The sequence below is a fragment of the Ictidomys tridecemlineatus genome, chromosome 10 (assembly GCF_052094955.1).
Source record: "Ictidomys tridecemlineatus isolate mIctTri1 chromosome 10, mIctTri1.hap1, whole genome shotgun sequence".
In the NCBI taxonomy this organism is placed as follows: Eukaryota; Metazoa; Chordata; class Mammalia; order Rodentia; family Sciuridae; genus Ictidomys; species Ictidomys tridecemlineatus.
The window spans coordinates 130,017,236-130,036,858 of record NC_135486.1 but is presented as its reverse complement, the minus strand read 5'-3'; the positions used below and the strand labels follow the sequence as shown (position 1 = coordinate 130,036,858).

Below are 19,623 nucleotides of genomic sequence, written 5' to 3'. Positions count from 1 at the left end.
TGAGAGAACTCTCTGGAGGCTTCTTCAAGCTTGTGGGTTCTCTGCTGTCCCGAAGCCCTACATTTGGTATGTTTTGCAAAGATTCGGTCTTGCCAAGATGTTCTTAATTATTTCTGCTAAAAGGAATAGATTCAAGAGTTTGATTTCATTTAGATGTGGTTTTCTCCAATTGACCATTTTAAGGTATTTTAATAAATATTGCCAGTGATATGTGGTCACTATTAAATCAATCTCCATTTGTTATCTGTCAGGGCAAGTCAGTAAAATAAATGCCATGTACTGACTCTGGCACCCTTTCTTGTGTTGTTTAAATATTTAAAACTGTCTAAGACAACTCACATATGTTCTTTAAAAATTAAAACTTTTTCTTTTGTGTTGCTGTGTTTTCTGTGGCCAATGCAAATGCACTGGAAGAACAACAACAACAAAAATCTTTTCTTATCCATAATTGCTCTAGGGTAAAAAAAAAATGAATCTACACATATAAAAAAGATTTGACCCTCTGTATAGTTTACCAATTAAATGAGCATAGTGGACTTTTTTTGTTTTTGAGACAGAGAGAATTTTAATATTTATTTTTTAGTTTTTGGCGGACACAACATCTTTGTTTGTATGTGGTGCTGAGGATTGAACCCGGGCCACACACATGCCAGGCGAGCGCGCTACGGCTTGAGCCACATCCCCAGCCCCATAGTGGACTTATTGTTTGTAATCCTACCCTATACTCACTGTTCTAGTATGTGACTGTATTTCTGCTTTTAGGGTAATTGACAATTTTTTCTTGTCTCAAAGAGCTATTATGAAGGAAGTGATCATGACCCTAAACTGGCACAAAGGATTTTCTTTTTACAACATATATCTGTAAAAAATCTTTTAAAAACAAATCAAAAAAGTCCAAAATAGGAGCACAGGAAGTTAAAAGTTTCCACACCCACACTCACAACCCACCTTCCAGAGAACCATTAATACTAGCATTCGAACAGATACTTTACTCTCCCTTCAGTTTAACAAAAGCAATATCATATATGTATCTACCACTGCTTCCCCAGTCTACATTATATTCCATTTTACATAAATTTAGGTTGTTTCCAGGTTTTTGTTAATATAAATAATGCTTTGGTGATCTTAGGTCTTACATTACAAAAACTTCCCGAATATCAAAATAACCTGATAATGAACTGAAGCATAGCAACCACTCTATTAAGATAATTCATATTTTCGGGGCTGGGGATGTGGCTCAAGCGGTAGTGCGCTCGCCTGGCATGCATGCGGCCTGGGTTCAATCCTCAGCACCACATACAAACAAAGATGTTGTGTCCGCCGAAAACTAAGAAATAAATATTTTTTTAAAAATTTTTAAAAAAAAGATAATTCATATTTTCAAAAGTGCTGTGGTTAGGTAATAGTGGCATTCAGCAAGTTTAGAGAAAGAACATTAAATTCATGTGTCATGTGCTCTTCCATGTCATCTTAATTAATCCACTTCCTATGTCATCAGAGGTGGTATTTTATAGACCAGAAAACTAGGGATCAAAAGGTGAACTACTTACCCAAGGTTCTGTAACTAACTAGTCATTGGTCAATCTGAGTTTCAAACCTAGGTTTCCTGACTTCAGATCTAGGGCTCCTTCTGCTGTCGCACATGGCCAGTTTGTCTAGTCTAAAGGAAATAAAAATAGCTTGTCCCAGTTGCATGATTCTTTGGCTCAAACACAAGCAGCTATATCTATGGCTTGCTGCTTCTGGATGTGAGATGCAAAGAACCATAAAAGGTAGTCCCTATTTAGAAACAACTTTGGAATTTATCTACTTTGCTGTAAGAAAAAAAAAAGTAGGAAAAACCAACTTGTTTATATTTACTCTTCCATCATTCCTATCTCATTGTCAAGCTTTCTCTTTACAATCATTGTTCGATGGCATTTTATAGTGTTGATGTACTTCACTGGTAAAACTAGTGATGTCGTCTGTTGGGTTCTGTAGAGCTCTTTTAGGATCTGAACACCCATGGAAATTTCCCCAGACAGGCTACTCCACACACCCCTCCATAGCACTTAAAAATCAATAGATCCCCTCTGTGCTCTGGGTAGGGAATTTATTAGGGTACCCTAACCCCCCAAGTCATTTGTCCACACATTACTACCAAGGCCTCAGATGTCCCATACTTGGGGCATGATACACTGGTGAGCTGGGGACTTCCTGTGCCTATGGTTTTGAGCGCACTGAGTACTCATGGGTCCTCTTAGGTTGAGGCTCACCAAGGCCTTGCTACCCAGCACTGAGAGGCCTCCACTCCTTCTCATTTTCAGATCTCTGTTCATCTAGGAGAATCTCCCTCCCCTTGGCTTCCTTCAGAGGCATGTTAGCTTAGTACCCACATCCTCTTTCTTTTGGAAAACGGCTCCTTTCCTACCTCAGGCTATGAGGCTTTGTGGGCTGATTTCACTTTCTGGCCCCAAAGCTGGACACAGAAGCTGGCCTGGGCAATCAGGGCACAGTGATTCCCTCAGGAATGAGTATGGCATGTAACCAAGAAGCCAAGCCTGGAACTCGCTGGAACTGGAAAGAAATGTTCTTTCTTTAGGGTTGCTCAGTTGGGGAGAAGCTTGGCACTGCTTGGGACCAAAGTTTGCCAGCCACACCTGAAAAGCCTACCTGGAATCAAGCCATCACAGAAGAAAGGAAGCCGAGGAATGGAGATGGGTGTTCTGTTAACATTATTTTAGCCTTTAGGTCAAGTCAGGCTTGAATCCAGAACTATCCCTGGCTTTTCTATTATTTAAACAAATAAATTCTTTTTTTTTTTCCTGAAGCCACTTTGACGCAGGTTTCTGTCTTTTAATTGAAAGGATCTGGATACACTTGACATTTAACACATCACTTACCTTCCCTGCCTCAGCATGTCCCTTGAATCTTTTAGTGAGCTGAGGCTTTTACAAAAGACAGAGCTGTTGACTTCATGCTGCTTCTCCACTCAACAAAAAGCACCTGCTCCCTAGTTTGAAATGAAGGATTGAAATAAAAGAAAACACAAATTAGTAACACACACACACACACACACACACACACACACAAAGATCTCTCCATATGCCTGGGAAATGTTACCAGCTCTCACATGGAATATGAGTTGACCCTGATCAGGTCCCAAGAGCCTCAAATAGGAGAAATTCCTGTTATGCTCTGATGCCTTACATGGGTCCAATCAGTCTACATTCTGAGGGGAGCTGAGAAAAACGGTACCCACACACAGCTTTCTTCTTGGCTGGTCAACCTGAAAATCTTACCCTGCTTTATCCATTTTGCACGAGAACATTCAGAATGTGTGTCATGTAAGCTCGAGTAGAAGAAAGCAATAACAAGAGTTTTCAGTACTGAGTTTTACTGCTTGTAAAACATTAAAAACCCATGTATCCAGGGACCCAGGGAAATGAGAGTATTAGATGACCTGCCATGTCTCACAAAGTGGTGTCTCAAAATTAGCCCGCCTCTTCCACCCAGGATTTCCATCAAGGTGGGCACCAAGATCCTCACCTCCTATTCACAGAGTAACCATGGGTTACTGTGGCCTGTGAGTCCCTTCTTTCTGATCTCGCTCTTGGTGGTGTTGCTAAATGCTAAATACCCTGGCTTTACACATGGTGCTCCCAGCCCATGACTGCCCAAGTTTCTACTTTGAGGAGTGTGGTTGTTCCTGACCTGGCCTATAGGAGACGCTGCTGGGCTCAACAGCTAAAGGACATCTGTAACATGATAACTACCACAGACTGCACATATTCTAACTTCTTATTAAAGGTTCAGAAACTAAAGAGTGATTTTGAGAAATTACTTAGATAAGAAAAACAAAGTGCAGATACCTTAGCCACTTCCAAGCTGGTTGACATTGGATTCATCACTTCATTTCTCTTGAACTCTAGAAAAGAAGAGGTTAGAGAGGCCCCCAGTGATGGGCCAGGACCTGGTTACATCATAATCACTTGAGACCATTGTTAAAGGTTCATGCTCCCACAATGGCCACAGTTCTAATCAATCGCCGGCGTGAGAATGTACATGCTTGCTTAGCAAACAGCCCAGGTGATTCGGATGGGCACCCAGGTCTAGGAACCACTGTAGAAGATAACTGTCTTGTGATGCTAAGAGGTCACTGAGCATGCTGCCGTATTAGCCAGGCTTGGGCAGGACTGGGTATGGTGGGGGTGGAGACTGTCAGTCTTCTCCCAGGGAGACCTAGGGAGTCTAAGGAGAAGATCGCCATTTTCATGCTCATTACAGGCTCTCTGGTATCTTCCATTTCTACCACAAGAAAACAGCAGGTCTTAACCATAGTCCTCTGCTGAGCCAGAGGTTCTAAAAATAGAAAAGAGATCCAAATCCTGCTTCCAGGATCTTGTGAGGGTGAAAGAGAGTAGATTGTCTGGGAGAGGTTCTTAACAACAAAGAGGTGATAACCCTTCCCTGGGGCCAGTTTTCCCCTTGCCCTGCTCCAAGCTGCAGTGGCTTGGTCGGTTGCCTTGGAGACCAGCTAACACTTCCTGCAGGGCAGGCTCCCCTATGGAGTTGCTTAGAGGAGCTTGGAGCAACTAGAAATCGGAAGCAGGAGAAGCAGAGCCCTGGAGTGCCAGAGACCCTTCTCCCACAAATGGAGAAATAAAAGGAAATGCAAATAAAGGCAGGTGAGTGTCCCAAGGGTGGACAGGGTTTGGAAGAAAGGGGGCAGGAGAGACCCAGATGCTAACTCCTTGACTAAGCAAGAAAGCTTTAGGGAGCCTGGGATCTTAAGTCCCTGCTCCCTGCCTGCCAAGCCAGGTTCTAGGTGCCGAGGAAATGCAGTAGAGAAGCTGGTTGGGGAGACACCGTGACAACTTGATATGAAATAGAATAGCAAACAAGACTTCCACAGGGTTTCTGCTCCGGAGTTTGGGATAGCAAATAGGGATCAGAAGGAACTTACTGAGTTTATTGCCAGATGAAAGGGGAAAGGGGCATTTTGAGAACAACTTGAGCACAGGTAGGTATGAGATAGTAAGATGTGGAAATAGGGGTTCTTGGGAAGAAGGTCTGACTTGTTTGACTTACAGCACTGAGGAGCCATGGCAGAGTTGTAAACAGGTAGTGACAGCAGGAACTCTGCATATTAGGAAAAAAAAATCATTCTGGCATCATGATTGGCTGGGGACAAGGCATGAGACAATTCTGCAGTTAAAAGGACAAACCCTGAGGATGGCTTTATCCTGGATGAATATTTAGGAGAATCAGCTGTTAATAATTCAGAAAGTTAGCTGAAGGTTTTCTTTTATTCCCAAATCAGCACTTCCTCCGTCCCTTTGACCAAAATGCCAACGGCCATGGACCAGTCTGTACTTTCCCTTCTCTTCTAGCCACTCTCCCTGGGCAATATGGCCCACTTTTGCCCAAATTCTGGGCCTGCCCTTAAAGCATTTGTTCAATAAGTGTCTTTTTGTTTTTTAAGAAGCTACTATGTTTTAGGCACTGTAAAAGTATTCTAGCCGTGGACATTTCTAAGTGACTGCCCTCAGGGAGCTCACGTCTAGTGTACCCAGGTTGGGACAGAAGGAGGAGACCATTGGCATTCAGAAGGTCAGATGGTGAAGTCTGCTGGGGAAAACACTAAAATGGGTGGAGGGTCCTGTTTGACTCTGAACAGAGGCCTGAGGGTAAGGCTGTGACAGTTCATCCTCCTCCCCAGTACCAGCTCTCTCTGGGTCCCCGAAGGCACTTGAAATATTCATGAAAGGAATAAGTGCTTAGGAGTCTCATGCTGAAGTGCTTCAAGGCGGCAGATATTTAGTGGCATTCTGCATTTCTATAGTACTTTGTATTTTGAAAAGCACTTTCTCAAACTTGATTTCATTCGATCCTCTTGACAATGAAGTTAGAAGTAGGCCCTCGGTTACTTCATCCCTCTTCCACTCTGCAGATGAGAAAACCCAAGGTCCAGAGCTCTTCCCAGGCCCCACATTGCTTGGTCTCCTCCACTGGCCCATGTAAGAGCCCCAGAACCATTCACAGGCCTCAAATGCATTTTTAAAAGCATTAATCACCACCACCACCACCACCCCGCAACTAAGGAACTGAGACCCTATGAAGGGGCCCTTGTTCATCAAGCATTTCTGTTTCAACAGTCCCTGCCATAGGGTTTCCAGAAAAGCTCGCTGAAGTCAAGCCAGTTTTGGTTTTTAATTTAAGACACTGCCACAGGACCCTGGTGCTTCCCAGATAATAAAGCATCTTCCAAATAAAAGAAGTGAAAAGCCAGTTGCTGAACCATTGCTAAGCTCTTTCATGGAGCAATTTCCTAAGAGAATATACTAATGTTCGAGCTGCAGCTTCATAGTTTCTCACAGGTTGCGCATAGCCAGGATGTGTTTGGTTGCAAGTAACAGAAACTGAAATAAGCTAGCTTAAGCAAAAAAAGTAGAGTTAAAAGAAACAGGTTCACAGAGACCAAGAGCAGAAAATGGGTCTGTTTTTACCAAATGCCTGGGATAAATAGTTAAGAAATTCAAGAGTCGAGGCAGTTTTTTAACCTCCTTTCCTTTATCCTCACTTCCTCAAAATACTTATTGTTTGCCAGTCCCTGCTCTCACGTAAACAATAGTGTCATGGGAGAGACATGCCATTTCTTTAAAAATCATGCTAATGTATTTATCACTCCAAATTAAGACAAGCTACTTAAAAGAAAGGAACACAGTCCTGGGAAAATATATAAAATAAAGTAACCTGAACTTGAATGGAATGCTGGAGACTTTTCCCAAAGGAAACATATATGAGCTAAAACATCAAAGATTAGGAGGGTACAGGGAGGGGAGGAGAATGTTCCAGAGCAAAGACAGAAGCACATGCAAAGATCCTGGGGTGAGAGGAACTATGAAGCATTCCAGGGCCCTTGTGGAACACAGAAGGGAGGGTGCGTGGGAAAGTAGGAAGTCTAGAGAGGTTGATGAGCAGCAGTCAAACCCTGTGGGGCCTCGAATTCCATTTCAAGGATCTTAGTCTTCCTCCTAGGGAAAAAGGGAAGTCTTTGATGAGTTTTGAGCAACAGGGAGAAGATGAGAGTACCACACTGGATTCATGTTTTTAAAAGATACTCCAGTTGGTAAAGAGAACAGATTGGATGGGAGGGCTGAGGGGACCTAGAGGGCAAGCCAGGGTCTACTGCAGTGTCTATGACAGAGGTGACAGTGGCCTGGACTGGAGAAATGTCCATAGAGACAGATAAATGGTGAGGTTTGAGAGAGTCTTAAAACTAACAGGATGAGATGATGGAATGGCATCAGGAGTGGGTGTCGAGAACAATTCCTAGATTTTGACTCCTGTAAGTAGATGCTAAGTCGATGGTGGTTCTTTTCTGCAGAAAACAACGGAAAGAGGAGAGTGTCGTAGGGAATATCATGAGTTCAGTCTTGAACACACTGGGTTTGAAATGCTTCAAGTGGAAATATCCGGTGTCAGTGAATACCCAGCTCTGGAGTCAGGGAGGGTCGTCTGAGCTCTTGATGTACAAATGGCAGTCGTTCATGGAGAGGTGGCAGTGGAAGCCTGGTAAGAGGAGACAGGAGAGCCATGCACCCTCCTTAGTCTCTGGGAAAGCAGGTAGAGGAGAAGTCTGGGAAGGAGCCTGAGAAGGAGCAGGCAGGAAGGGAAGAAGCCAGAGACCAGGGCCCCACAGAAATGACCATCCCCTCCACCTTCCCCTGGAGAGCCTCTTCCTGCTCCTAATGATAAACTCCCAGTGAGAGGATCCGATTGATCCATCCTGGATATACACCTCCAATAAGCGGTGCCTTCCAAAGCAGAAGGATCTCACTTAAGGGTGACTCAGAGCTCAGCCTCAGCTCAATATTCTTTCTGTTCTGCTCTCCTCATCTTGAAATTCCTACCATCTGGCCAAACAGGCCTTCTGTGAGTTCCTTGGGTTGGCCAAGCTCTTCCTCACCTCAGGGTTTGGAAACCGGCTGTTCACTCTGCTTCCCGTCCTTCCCGTGGACTCTCCTTTTCACCCTTCAAAAAGATCTGAGCTCAAAAGACACCTGCCCCCACCACTTCACCTTGCAGAAGAGCTCCTTTCCTGATGCCTCTCTATGACAGCCTCCTGTCTGGTTCCTTCACAGCGCGTGCCATGGTGTGTCATGTTGATTTTTCAGGCCAATTTTAGAATATAAACCCCACAAGGTCAAGGACAATACCTATCTCACTGGTTCTCAACGGGGGGTCAGTTTTGCACCTCTCCCCCCCATCATCGGGGGATACTTGGCAATGTCCAGAGATGCTTTTATCTCAAGGAGGAGGAAGGTGCTGATGGCATCTAACAGGGAGCAGCTGGGGACACTGCCAAACATTCTGCAATGTACACACACAACAGAATGGTCCACCCCCAAACATCAGAAGGCCAAAATGGAGATACCCTTGCCACCGTGTTCACCTTTGAATCCTTAGCACAAAGCACAATGCCTTCAACCTACTAGATGTTCAATATGTATTTAGTGTATTGGTAACTAAAGAACAGCTGAGCTGAGCAAACCCCGCAAAAATATTGTCTACATGCTGTGTTTATCCTCTTGTGTTCTTTTCCTCCTTAGGAAAATAAGAGTAGGTTATCTTTATAATGGGACCCAAATTAGTCATGTCTTCCATGGTCAAGATAATAGATTTCTGGAAAATCATTCCTAAGCAGGATTCTCTGGTTTTGCAAATAAAAACAGCAACAACAATGTTTTTTTTTCCATGGTAATCGAGAGGGGGAATGTCTGCCTTGAAGTGAGACCAGATAATGGTTATTGCAACATTTTACATCTATCTACCTGGGGGCTTTCATTATCTAACCACCAAAATGGTATGATGTAATGTCTCACGAACTTGAAGTCCATAATTGATCAGGACTCTACAGGGTGCACCTTCTCAGTTCCTGCACAGAAATAGCAATGTTCTCGGAATCCTTTTGAAACTAGAGGAAAGAAAAGAGGGAGGCACTGGTTGTGTAGAGTCGATGTCCAGGACATTGATCTAATCACTTTATGTTTTGTAGCATGAAGAAAAACACTGATAGAGATCCAAGGAAGCAATTGACCCAGAAGAAAATGAATGGACCCAGCCAGAATCCAGACAATGGATTACTGGTCACCCACGTTAACCAGACCCAGGACTTACTGGTAAAAACCAAGGCACTTTTAGTGAGTGGTGACATGTCACAGCTAGGGCACAGAGAACACCATCAACTCTGGGTATTTCTTTCTTCACATAGGATCCCCAGACTAAAAAAATTAAATTAAATTAAATTAAAAAAAGGTTAATTAAGCATTCATCTCTAATCCCCTGCCTTTAGAAATGAATGAAGAAAATCTTTATGTTGTTCGTAGGAATTTTATAGTCTTTTCGGCCACATCATTAAATATTCAGGAGTCTGTCAAGATTCTGATCATGTTGTCAAAGTCCGTATTTTATTCTGAAGTTCCCCTTCCTAAGACTTTTTTTTTTTAAATTTTAGGATTCCCTAAAATTTAGATAGAAAATTCTGTTTCAGAAAGTGCTGGTAAAGCAAGAGAGTCCTGACAGAATTAAGCTCTAGAATAGACAGACTTTGGTTATTAGGCTGACTCTCCATGTATTAGCAAGCTGCTTTCCAGAGGGGGTGGGACTGTCTAGAACATTCATTCTACAATGGAAAGAGCCACCATGGCTGGTGGTCAGGTGCAAGGCTGTCCCACAACCATCTGCTAACCTACTAGAATATCTAGAATTTAAATATGGTACCTTTGAATGGTAATCCGTTTAAAACCATACCTTCTAATGCTGGTAATTATACAACCAGAAGAACAGTCCTATTTTCTTTTCTCAAGTTTTGGCATTTATGGGAATGCAAGTTTAATTAAAAGGAAGTGAGGAAAGGTCAACAGCATCTTGAAATGCTGAAGAAATCTTCAGTGATTTCAAATGTTGATGACATGGTTCTTTATTCCAACTAACTTCATATCAAAATGTGAGGTGACTTCCCAGGTGTACAAAGGACCACTCTTAATTTATCAGCCACATTCAGAGTCTCCTTTTCCTCTCTGATAGAGAGTTGTAGGGAAGAGGGAAAGAATTGCCCAACACCGCTCCATGTAAAGCACCTGCTTTCATATGTAACGAACAGTCCAAATCTAAAATGTGGTTAAGAGTAGACCTCCAAATATTAGTAACTCAAAATCCACGTCCTCCAACATGAAAGATCATTTCAAATGCAAGGAAGATGGAAGATGAAATGCTCGCCAGCTCAGAGGTCCCAGCCAGTCCTTAAAGATGAGAAGAGTGACATCTAGTGTTCGCAGGAGGCAGAGCAGCATTTCCTGAAGTATAGGACAGGGACCTTGCTATTAATGGGTGCCTTTCAAGGGCAGGATGTTGATTAGCATGGAATCACAAAAGGAGCAAGTTTTCAGTCCTTTCTCTCATTCTTTCAGGAGATAAGCAGTGCAGCACTGGCATAGTGTTATGGTTACAAGCATGACTTGAGCTTCATAAGCCTGGGATTGAATCCCAGCTCCACCATTACTCCCTGTGTGGCCTTGGGCAAATCACTTAAGTGCTCTGTGCTTCAGTTTCCCTGTCAGTAAAATGGGGTTATGATGAGCCTACTTTGTAGAGGTAAATAGGTTAATGTATGGAAAATACTTGACAGTAAGTGCTGCTGAGGTTTTGCTATGATTATTGAGCGTGTTTTTCATGCTTCCTTCATACCTGCTAATTTCCTTTTGGAACAGAGGACAGAGCAGGTCTCAGGCACAGAACGAAGGCATGGATGCTATCTAGAGGGAAGAGAGTAGCAGTGTTTTATTTTCATTGTTTTTGCTTTTGGTGGTGGGGGGGACATTTATGACCAAACCTCAGGGGAAAATAAGGATCATAGTGGAGAATTGTTTGTGCAGGGACACTCAGGGTTATATTCTATAACCATAGCTTCACCATGCCCATTATACAGATGGAGAAAGGGAGGCAGTGCCCCATCACGAAGCTAGGAAATGGAGAATGCCTCTACCTGGGCATAGTAGCTCATCCAGCCACCAGGCAGTGTCCATCTCCTCCTCCACATCCCGCCCACTCCCAGGAGAGCCCTGGCACACACAAGGTCCAGGAGAACCCACTTAGGGTTCAAACATCTTTGAGTCTGGCCTGGGGTCCCCCCGGGTTTTAAAGAGTGCTCAGACTCACCCCACAGTCCTTAGATACCACTGGAGGAAAGGGTGTCACACATGGGGCTGAGCTGGGGTCTCACCCCCCAGCTGAATCCTGGCTGTCCAGCCTCTTCTTGGGTCCTACTACCCCATATGCTCTGCGCTCCAATGTGCGGCTACCTTTCTGGTCTTCAAGCCCTACCTACCCCCAGGCCTCCACCTGGAAGGTGAATTTCCAGCTCAGGCGACTAATCGGCCTCCCCATCTCCACCCAGCCATTTTCCATCAACTTCCCCCTCTCTGTTCTCTTAATGGCTCCTCTCTGAGACTGTAATGCATGTTGATGCCTTCCCAGTTTACTGCCCACCTCTCCATGCTAGGATGTAGCACTTCTTTCCTTGTCCACACAGCCCTAGCACCAGGGACAGGGCCCAGTTCAAGGTAATGGCTCAGAAATACCCACTGGAAAGGGGAAGGTAGAAATGCCAGGCTCCAGAAGAGGTGAGCAGACCAGGCCGACTCAGCCCCACACCAGGATTCGCCACCTTCCGGCTCCCAGAAAGCACAGCCCATGTCAAATTCTTGTCATGACAGATTTCAGCTCCACCACCAAGTGCACCCTGTGCATTTTGAGCTTAGCAGTATGTAAGTGACACAAAGGTCACTAGGTCCCAGCAGGGGAGCGCCGTTCCTGTCATGGCCTCAATCCTTCAATGCCTAGGAAAGTCTTCTAAAACATCCACAGCTGGACAGAATCACCCCACTTTTCACATTCTAAAAGGTCCTTTAAACATTTAAAGGACCTTTTAGAATGACGGGCAGCAGATCTGGCTCACCTGAAAAGGGTACAGAGAATACAAGTGTGGAAATAAATAGAAGACCCACCAAATGAACCCACCATCACTTGTGTTTTGCAGAGACTCAAAGGCAGGTGGGGAAAGGGGGAAATTTGTCATGAAAAAGGGGAGACTTCGGCTGCAAGTCTGAAGGTATTGTGTGAGGTGGCTGGAGATGAGCTCCTGAGAAGCAGGCATCATCTATGACTGGTTTGGGGACATTTGACTTTTCTCTGGTTGGTCCTGAGTTGGAAGTGGGAACAAAAATATAGGCAAGTTGCTGGGTGCAGTCGCGCATGCCTATCATCCCAGAGGCTCTGGAGGCTGAGGCAGGAGGATCGCGAGTTCAGAGACAGCCTCAGTAACTTAGCAAGGTCCTAAGCAACTCAGCGAGACCCTGTCTCTTCTAAATAAAATATTTTTTTTCAAAGTCTGGGGGATGTGGCTCAGTGATTAAGCACCGATAGGTTCAATTCCTGGTATTCCCCCATCCCCAAATTGGGGAAGTTAACAATCAGTGACTAAATCCTGACTACTTGGGGCGAATTGCTGCAGAGGTTGTGGCTCAGAGTTCTAGGATCGTGTTGTCTAGCCACCGTGTGGGGGCAGAGTCATTTACAAGGCAGGCGGTGGTGTGACCCTAGAAGGGCCGAGGCACGGGATGGGGAATGGGTTGGGTGTCCAGAGCCACTGGCCCAGAGTACTGGCCACCAATCCATTTGTTTCTATAGCAAGGAGAATTTGCAGAATGTCTTAGCGGGGGATCTGGCACCCGTGGGGTATCCACGTGAAGAAAACCAAGGCATCCTTGTCCCTATCGCACACACAGTCTTCTGTCTGACTCTGGTTTCTGTCTTGCAGAAGCTGCAGGAAAGCAAGGATCAGTCTTCAGTTCTGGAAGAATCTGAAGACTGGCTTTCGACTCACAGTTTAAAGTTTGAGAAACTCACCCTGGCTGACCTGATCAGTCAGGGCACGGCCATGCTGTAAGTCTGAAGCCATTCCCCTTACTCCTGAGAGCTACGTGATATGCCCCACCCCCAGTCCCGAGAGACCCCTTCATATCCGGCTTTAATTTTTCAGGGAAGAGAGCTGCAATGTCACCCAAAAAGTGTGCTTCTGCACCCATACCATCCACCGTTTTGAATCAAAGCTTTCTGAGTAAGTATGTTTCTCCATGTCCTCCCATAACCCAGTGCTCAAGAGTTAGATTGTTCCCCAGCCTGAAAGTCACTGTGTTCAAACACCAATCTCACAGGAGTGAGATCTCTTCCCACCTGTACCCCAGTTTTCCCTTTACTCAAATTTAAAGGTTGGACCAAATGAGTCTTACAGTCCTACAGTCCCTTTGGATGAACCCATAAAACCTCACCCGTTTCTTTTGATGTTTAATGGTTAAGAGAGACTACTTTTAAAGCTGAGCATGGTAGTGCATGCCTGGAATCCCCAGAAAATCAGGAAGCTGAGGCAGGAGGATCACAAGTTTGAGGCCAGTCTCAGCAATTTAACAAGGTCCTAAGTAACTTAGTGAGACTTTGTCTCAAGATAAACAATAAAAAGAGCTCAGTGGTAAAAACACCCCTGGGTTCAAGCCCCAGTACCAAAAAACAAAAGCTACTACTTTCAAGTTCAAATTGGTTGGGCTCATACCTTTGCAATGTATGTCAAAAATATGCATACATCCCTCTCCTGAACTGATTTGATAGTACAAGAATATGTGCAAATTATACACACATGCATACAGATATGTCTCTGGATAATCAGTAGACAGACTGACAGATTAGGATGGTCCTTTCATCCTAGTTATAGCAATCTAGGATCCATAATTATTGTTTTACTGAGGTTTTTTGAAAGGTGATGATGATGATGATGATGATAATATTTAATTAATGTGTCACAAATTCTGCTAAGAGCTGTATTTCACCTTTACAACAACCCAAAACTTTGTATTACTCTCACACCAGCTAATCAAAAGTCAGTTGCTAAAATGATCATTCACAGAGTTGACCAATTTGCCAAATTTATCAAGACATTTTAAAGGTAAATTTTATAGCAATTTTTATTGGGTTAGAAGATTAAATGAGTTTTGAAGAATTCTGTGATATTTTAGTTGACTGGTTTTAATTGTGAATCCAGTACTTTATGGAATTTTCTAGTCTATTAAGCTAATTGGTCATTTGGCAACTGGATCATCAGAGAATTGACTTAGAGTGAGTTGCGTTTGGACAAATTGACTTGGATAGAATGCTTTATTATCTGCTTGCTGAAGATGACACAGAACTGGGGCTCAGAGAGGTTACCATACCTGCCCAAGGTCATACAGCTAGTGATAGGCAGAGCCGGCTCTCAAGCCCAAGCCCCTCTCATTATGAAGCTCATGTTCTTAGCTCACATCTACCCACCACTTACACATATACTCACCACTCCTTGCCCCACCATTTTATATTTATGGGTTTTCCTTGCTCTTCTCTGGTCCCCAAATCTACCTGCCCTCAGTGAGTGCAAGTCAGTTAAACTCAAATGACTGGGTCTTTCCCTTTGAGTCCCCATCATGTGCTACTGTCCAACCAGTGACGGGAATGGCTGGCTTTGCATTAAGAGAACATCAAGAAATTCCTCTGGCTACTTTTTGCAAACCAATATTTTGTTACCCAGAAGCTTCAGCTGAACAACCTTGGTTGTGCCTTTAGGATCAGTCTCCAGGAGACCAGGGGTGGTTGCATCTGAGAAGACACAGATTTGAGCAAATACAAGAATGTTCTTCCACCTTCCTCATGAGCAAGTCCCCCGTCCTCCTGGATCTCCCCTCACTCTGCAGCTTGCCCCTCATCCCACCAAGCAGCCATTGATAGTGTCGCCAGCAGAGCAGCCTCTGCACTCAATATCTTCCACATACCCTTCGGGATTTTACCTGGCGTCCTGGCAAACTCAGAGCTGTATTTAATTTCTCTTGGCCAGATTTTGCCTAGATTTTTAAAAATCCCACCCACACCTTCCTCCTGTGGGTGTAAGTGGCTGTTGCTCAGCCAACTGTGGTGATGAGTCTTTCTGGTGTCTTGACAGAGTTATTGAACGCTACCAGCAGAGAATCCAGTGGCTCACAGAAAACAGCAAGAAGGTAACAGACGCGGATCTTGTTCTTTGTCCCTTTCCATTCTGTCTGTACTGGTTACAATCCTTTCAGCTGCAAACGACAGCTCTCCAACTTAAACAGGCTTAAGTTAAAAAAGAAACTTGTTAACCTCCATGGATGAAGTTGTACCCAGACACAGTTGGACCCGAGTGCAATTTGTCTGGGCTCTGCTTTCCTGAGGATTGGTTTTGCTGTCAGGAGGGCTCACCCCAGGGTTGGGAAAGAGGGCCACCAGCAATCTAAGCTTCCATGTCACTAGCTAGACAAGTCCAGTTGAAAGGGACCTCACTTCCTGTTCCCTCCCAAGGCCTGGAATTGATTCTTACTGGACTAATTTAGAAAAATCACCATGACCAGGAGGTGAGAAATGCTACCTAGCTAGGCTGGAGCCTGCGCTCATCCCTGTGGCTCAGTGGTTAATCACCCCTGAGTTTAATCCTTGGTACCTCCCTCTAAAAAAAAAAAGAAAGAAAAAATATTATCTGAGTACATGGAAGAGGGAATCGAACAGGAAAATTCAGCAGCCAATAAAGTCCAATAAAGTTGATTTAAGACAAAAACATCTAATGGCACCTACTGCCTCTAGAGAGCTCTCGATTTCATATGAATAAAAAGTTCCAGTTGACATGCCACTCTGACAGGAGGGCACTAGAGTACAGAGTCCAACAGCATTGACATGCATACGGTAATCGCCTTTAGAAACTCAATTAGAAACGCACAGAAATAGCACAGCAGCTGTGGAGCCCAGCACATCTGCCTTTGACTGGTAGTCAGCAACATAAAAAGGGGCATAGAGAAATTAAGATAGGCTGATGTCATTAGACTTCAAACTTCATCTCTTACAAAGGATGCCTTTTCTACAGTCTCCAGATTTTTCTGTAATGGGCAGCCCTCACTTTATGAGAGTACACAGTAGTGCTAAGGAAAAAGAGCTTCTAGAAACTAGGCTGTCATGCATGGCCTGGGAGCAGATAATGCCCAGAGCTGAAGTCAGGACCCGGGGTTTTCTCCCATAAAATAGGGCGGGGGGGGGCGCTTCACCTACTGCTGGTTGTTGAAGTAAGAGGGTGTTTGCACCTCTGTTTCATGCAGAGCTGCTCTGTGCATGGCCCAGGAGAGCCACGGAGTTGTGATGCTTATTTCTGAATGCCTTCTTGGTTTTAGGTGTTTGGCTCCATCAAGGGGGCCAGGGTGGGCATCCTCCTTGATGCATCAGCATTTGGCAGTGGCCCTCGGAAGGAAGAATTCCAGAATGACTTCATGGTAAGTCTTTCTTTCCCGCCCCCCCCCCCCCCCCCCCCCCCCCGCACAGGAGATACCTGGAGTCACTCCCCCACCCTCCCGGGCTTTGTTTACAACAAAGGCAAAGCAGAGTGTTCTGTGAAGAACCCGTTCGCTTAATTAGCACCTACATGAGAGAAATGCATTGGATTCTGCGAAACCTCACCCCATTTTCAGTTGCAGTGCGAACTTCTAGTATTCTCACCACCAACCAACTAGACTTTGCCTCGAGAGCCCGCAGTTCCCTGGAGAGAGGATGTGAAGGCGGGAATCAGCTGGGGGCTGACTCCAGCCCAGGACAGCACTAGGATCCTGGACTTTTCTGGAAGGAGGGGCTATTCTGGCTTCTTTGGTGTATCCAGAGTAGAAAAGCTCAGAACTCTAGAGTCAGATGATGAGACAAACCCAAACCCCCACTGGGCCGTGGACCTGGTATCTCAGGTCTCCAGTGCTTAACTACCTTCTCTGTGGAATGGGAACAAGAACTCGGCTACCTAACAGGGCCACACGGAAGGAGTTTGTTCCAATAACGTGCTCAGTGCCAGACCTGGCAGAGACAGAAACTGCTGTAGTCTCTGAGGAGAGGTGGAGGGGTATTATGGAAATCCCTAGAGCTTTAGGGAGACCACAGCAGCAAAACCCCTCTCTTTTATCAGGCACAGGCTCAACGTGGCCCAGCTTGTTCAGCTGTCCAGAGTCGTCCCCTGTTCTGGGGGTTGGGGAATAGATGTCTATGCAAGCTCCTCTCATGATAAGACCTCAGGTTCCAAAGATTCCCCAGGCCTGGTGGTCTAATGTTAGGCTCCTGTTGGTGGCAGGAAGGCGACATTTCTAGCTGACCAGGGAGGAGGGAGGAGCTGCCGCTTGAGGGCACTGAACAGGCTCCATTGCCAGCCCTCATGCCTTTCAGTGATGCCGCTGTCACCCGCGACCCCACCCTGTGTGGCAGCTAGGTGCCCGTGGTCCAGCCCCAGCGCATGCTGAGATAGGCAGCCAGCCAGCTCCCCTCACCCCGTGAGACCCAGTGGGCTGGAAGCTTGGGGATGGCCACCAAGCCAAGGCTCAGAGCCTGCATTTCAGCACAGCTCTCGCCCCATCCCAGAGGGTCCCGCTAAGGCTGGAGGGGTGACACCAGGCTCCTCGTGGCCCCTGGCTCTGTGAGCCAGTGATGTCCTTTTGTCTGGCAGAGCCTCATCGATGAGCAGCTGAGCCTCAAAGAGAAGCTGTATGTCCTGTCCTTTGGCACCACCATCAATCCCCTCTGGCCAGACCCCGTGGAAGTCAGCACCTTCACGTGAGTGCTACCCAGCCTCCACCAGGACTTTTTGCTTTCCTCCTTAAGCGTCAGTGTCTTCTTCATCGAGTGTGGACCCCCATAAGTGAATACAAAGTGACCAGTTCACAAAAGCAGAAGCTCAGCCAGCCAAAAATTGGGGCGGGGGGAAATGGTCACTGCGCAAATGACCAGCCCCACAAAATGAAAGACAAGATACTTACAAGGCATGATTTTTGTCCAGCAAATTAGCAATGATAGGTTTATTATTATGAAAGTAACATGCATGTTTTTAAAAAGTCAAATAGTAGGAAACATAAATAATAACGAATCTCCCCCTCACTCCAGCTTCCTCCTCACTTCCCTATGATAGTTTGGTTTATCAGGGGTCTCCCTGTGCTGCCTAGGCTGGTCTGGAACTTCTGGGGTCAGGGGGATCCTCCCACCTCTGTCTCTGGAGTAGCTGGCAATACCAGTGTGCACACTGTGCCCGGCTTCTGGTTATACTCATACTCACATAGGGACAGGGCATGTGAGTGCTTTTGCAGGCAGTATGAATCTTCATGCCTTTGTATATTTGAACATAAGCGGGAGCAGGTAACGTTGTTCTGCACCTTGATCATTCACCCACTCTAGCAGTGCCTACAGATCCATCTCGCTCTTCTTGATGGCTATGAAGAATTCTTCTGCATACCTGTCCTTTATTGGGGGATTCTAGTTTGGAGTTTTGTGGGGTGGAAAGGAGGTTTGTATGAATTTCTACTTGTGCCAGTATGTAGAAATCTCTTTTCCATCAAGAGGATGTCCCCTAGTACGTACTGGGTGTGGTACTGGGTGTGATACTGGGTGCTTCTCGTAATGTTGACACCTGAGAAAATAGAGCCCAGATTGGGTTCCCAGCTTAAATTCCTGGAAAGGAAACCCCGTTGCCCAGCACCAGCTGTGAAAGGGAATCCTTCCACAGACAGAGATGGCCTGGCTTGGGCAGCTCTGGCAGGATCCCAGCTCTGATGGTCGCTGGTGGAATCTGACAAGTCCTCTAACTCTCGTTTGCAGAACGAGGCCAGTGGTACCAACTCCTCCCAGAGTTGTCACGATGAAATGAGAAATAGGTACCTGGCCGGGACAGGTGCTCAGTGAACGCGAGCATTCTGTACTCTCTTTTGCACTCCAGTTGGGTCGCCATTTTCTGGACCTTGAGTTCCTCAACTCCAGTCATTCCTGGGCTTCCCTTATCATGTCCCTATGTCATATCCCTGCCACAATGTGGCACTTTTACCATATCTTTTTATTAACTCTATTTATTATTGAAGGCAATTTTCTATCAAGACCATAACCAAGAATCACACATCACTTGCCATGATTAGACAGTAACCATAAAAATAAATATAATGAAATATTGAATTCCAGCTAGAAACTGATTGGCTAGAGAAGGTGCTAGGCTGGGACTTGTTCTCTCTGTTCAAAGGGAGACTTGGATTAGCAGAGTGCTTGGCTAGAGTGGGGTTCTGTCCGCATGCTGTGGGGCGCAGGGAGGTGACCGGACAGCTAAAGTAACAAGTGACAGTCTCATTAGTACCAAATGGAGATATACTTTCTTTTCTTTTTCCTTTTGGTGGTGCTAGGGATGGAACAGCCTAGCACCACCAAAAGTGTTCCACCACTGAACCACACCCCAGCCCAATTTTCCCTTTGTCAACCTGAAAAAGTGGAAAGGGCAGAATGTTGCACTAGTGCCCCGTGAGGCATGTGGCTGTGCAGCTAAGTCCCGTGTGAGATGGGACTTCTTCCTTGGCCACATGCCAGCTCTCAGGGTCATGGGATTAGTTCTTGCTTCATGCTGAACTCTGGATTCCAGGAAAGTTGGATGGGTATGGTAAAAGAAAGGGACTCAGCCTCAGCCCCTCAAACAGCAGAGACACGGCAAGCTCAGGC

At 45.4% G+C, this 19,623-nt stretch overlaps 1 protein-coding gene across 7 annotated transcripts in view; it reads left to right on the top strand.

The window, feature by feature from the left end:
• The first annotated feature begins 4,232 nt into the window (after positions 1-4,232).
• Positions 4,233-19,623, top strand: part of Vwa3a (von Willebrand factor A domain containing 3A) — a 48,018-nt gene continuing 32,627 nt past the window's right edge. For 2 of the 7 annotated variants that reach the window (XM_078024241.1, XM_078024240.1), the window contains exons 1-7: positions 4,236-4,667; positions 9,041-9,164; positions 12,863-12,987; positions 13,085-13,162; positions 15,065-15,119; positions 16,299-16,397; positions 17,603-17,709. In XM_078024241.1, coding sequence (XP_077880367.1) covers positions 9,042-9,164; positions 12,863-12,987; positions 13,085-13,162; positions 15,065-15,119; positions 16,299-16,397; positions 17,603-17,709 — 587 coding nt within the window. In that variant the 5' untranslated portion in view covers positions 4,236-4,667; position 9,041. Of the gene's footprint in view, positions 4,668-9,040; positions 9,165-12,862; positions 12,988-13,084; positions 13,163-15,064; positions 15,120-16,298; positions 16,398-17,602; positions 17,710-19,623 lie in introns of all 7 variants that reach the window. The other 5 variants (XR_013427004.1, XM_078024244.1, XM_078024242.1 and 2 more) reach the window with 4 other exon arrangements.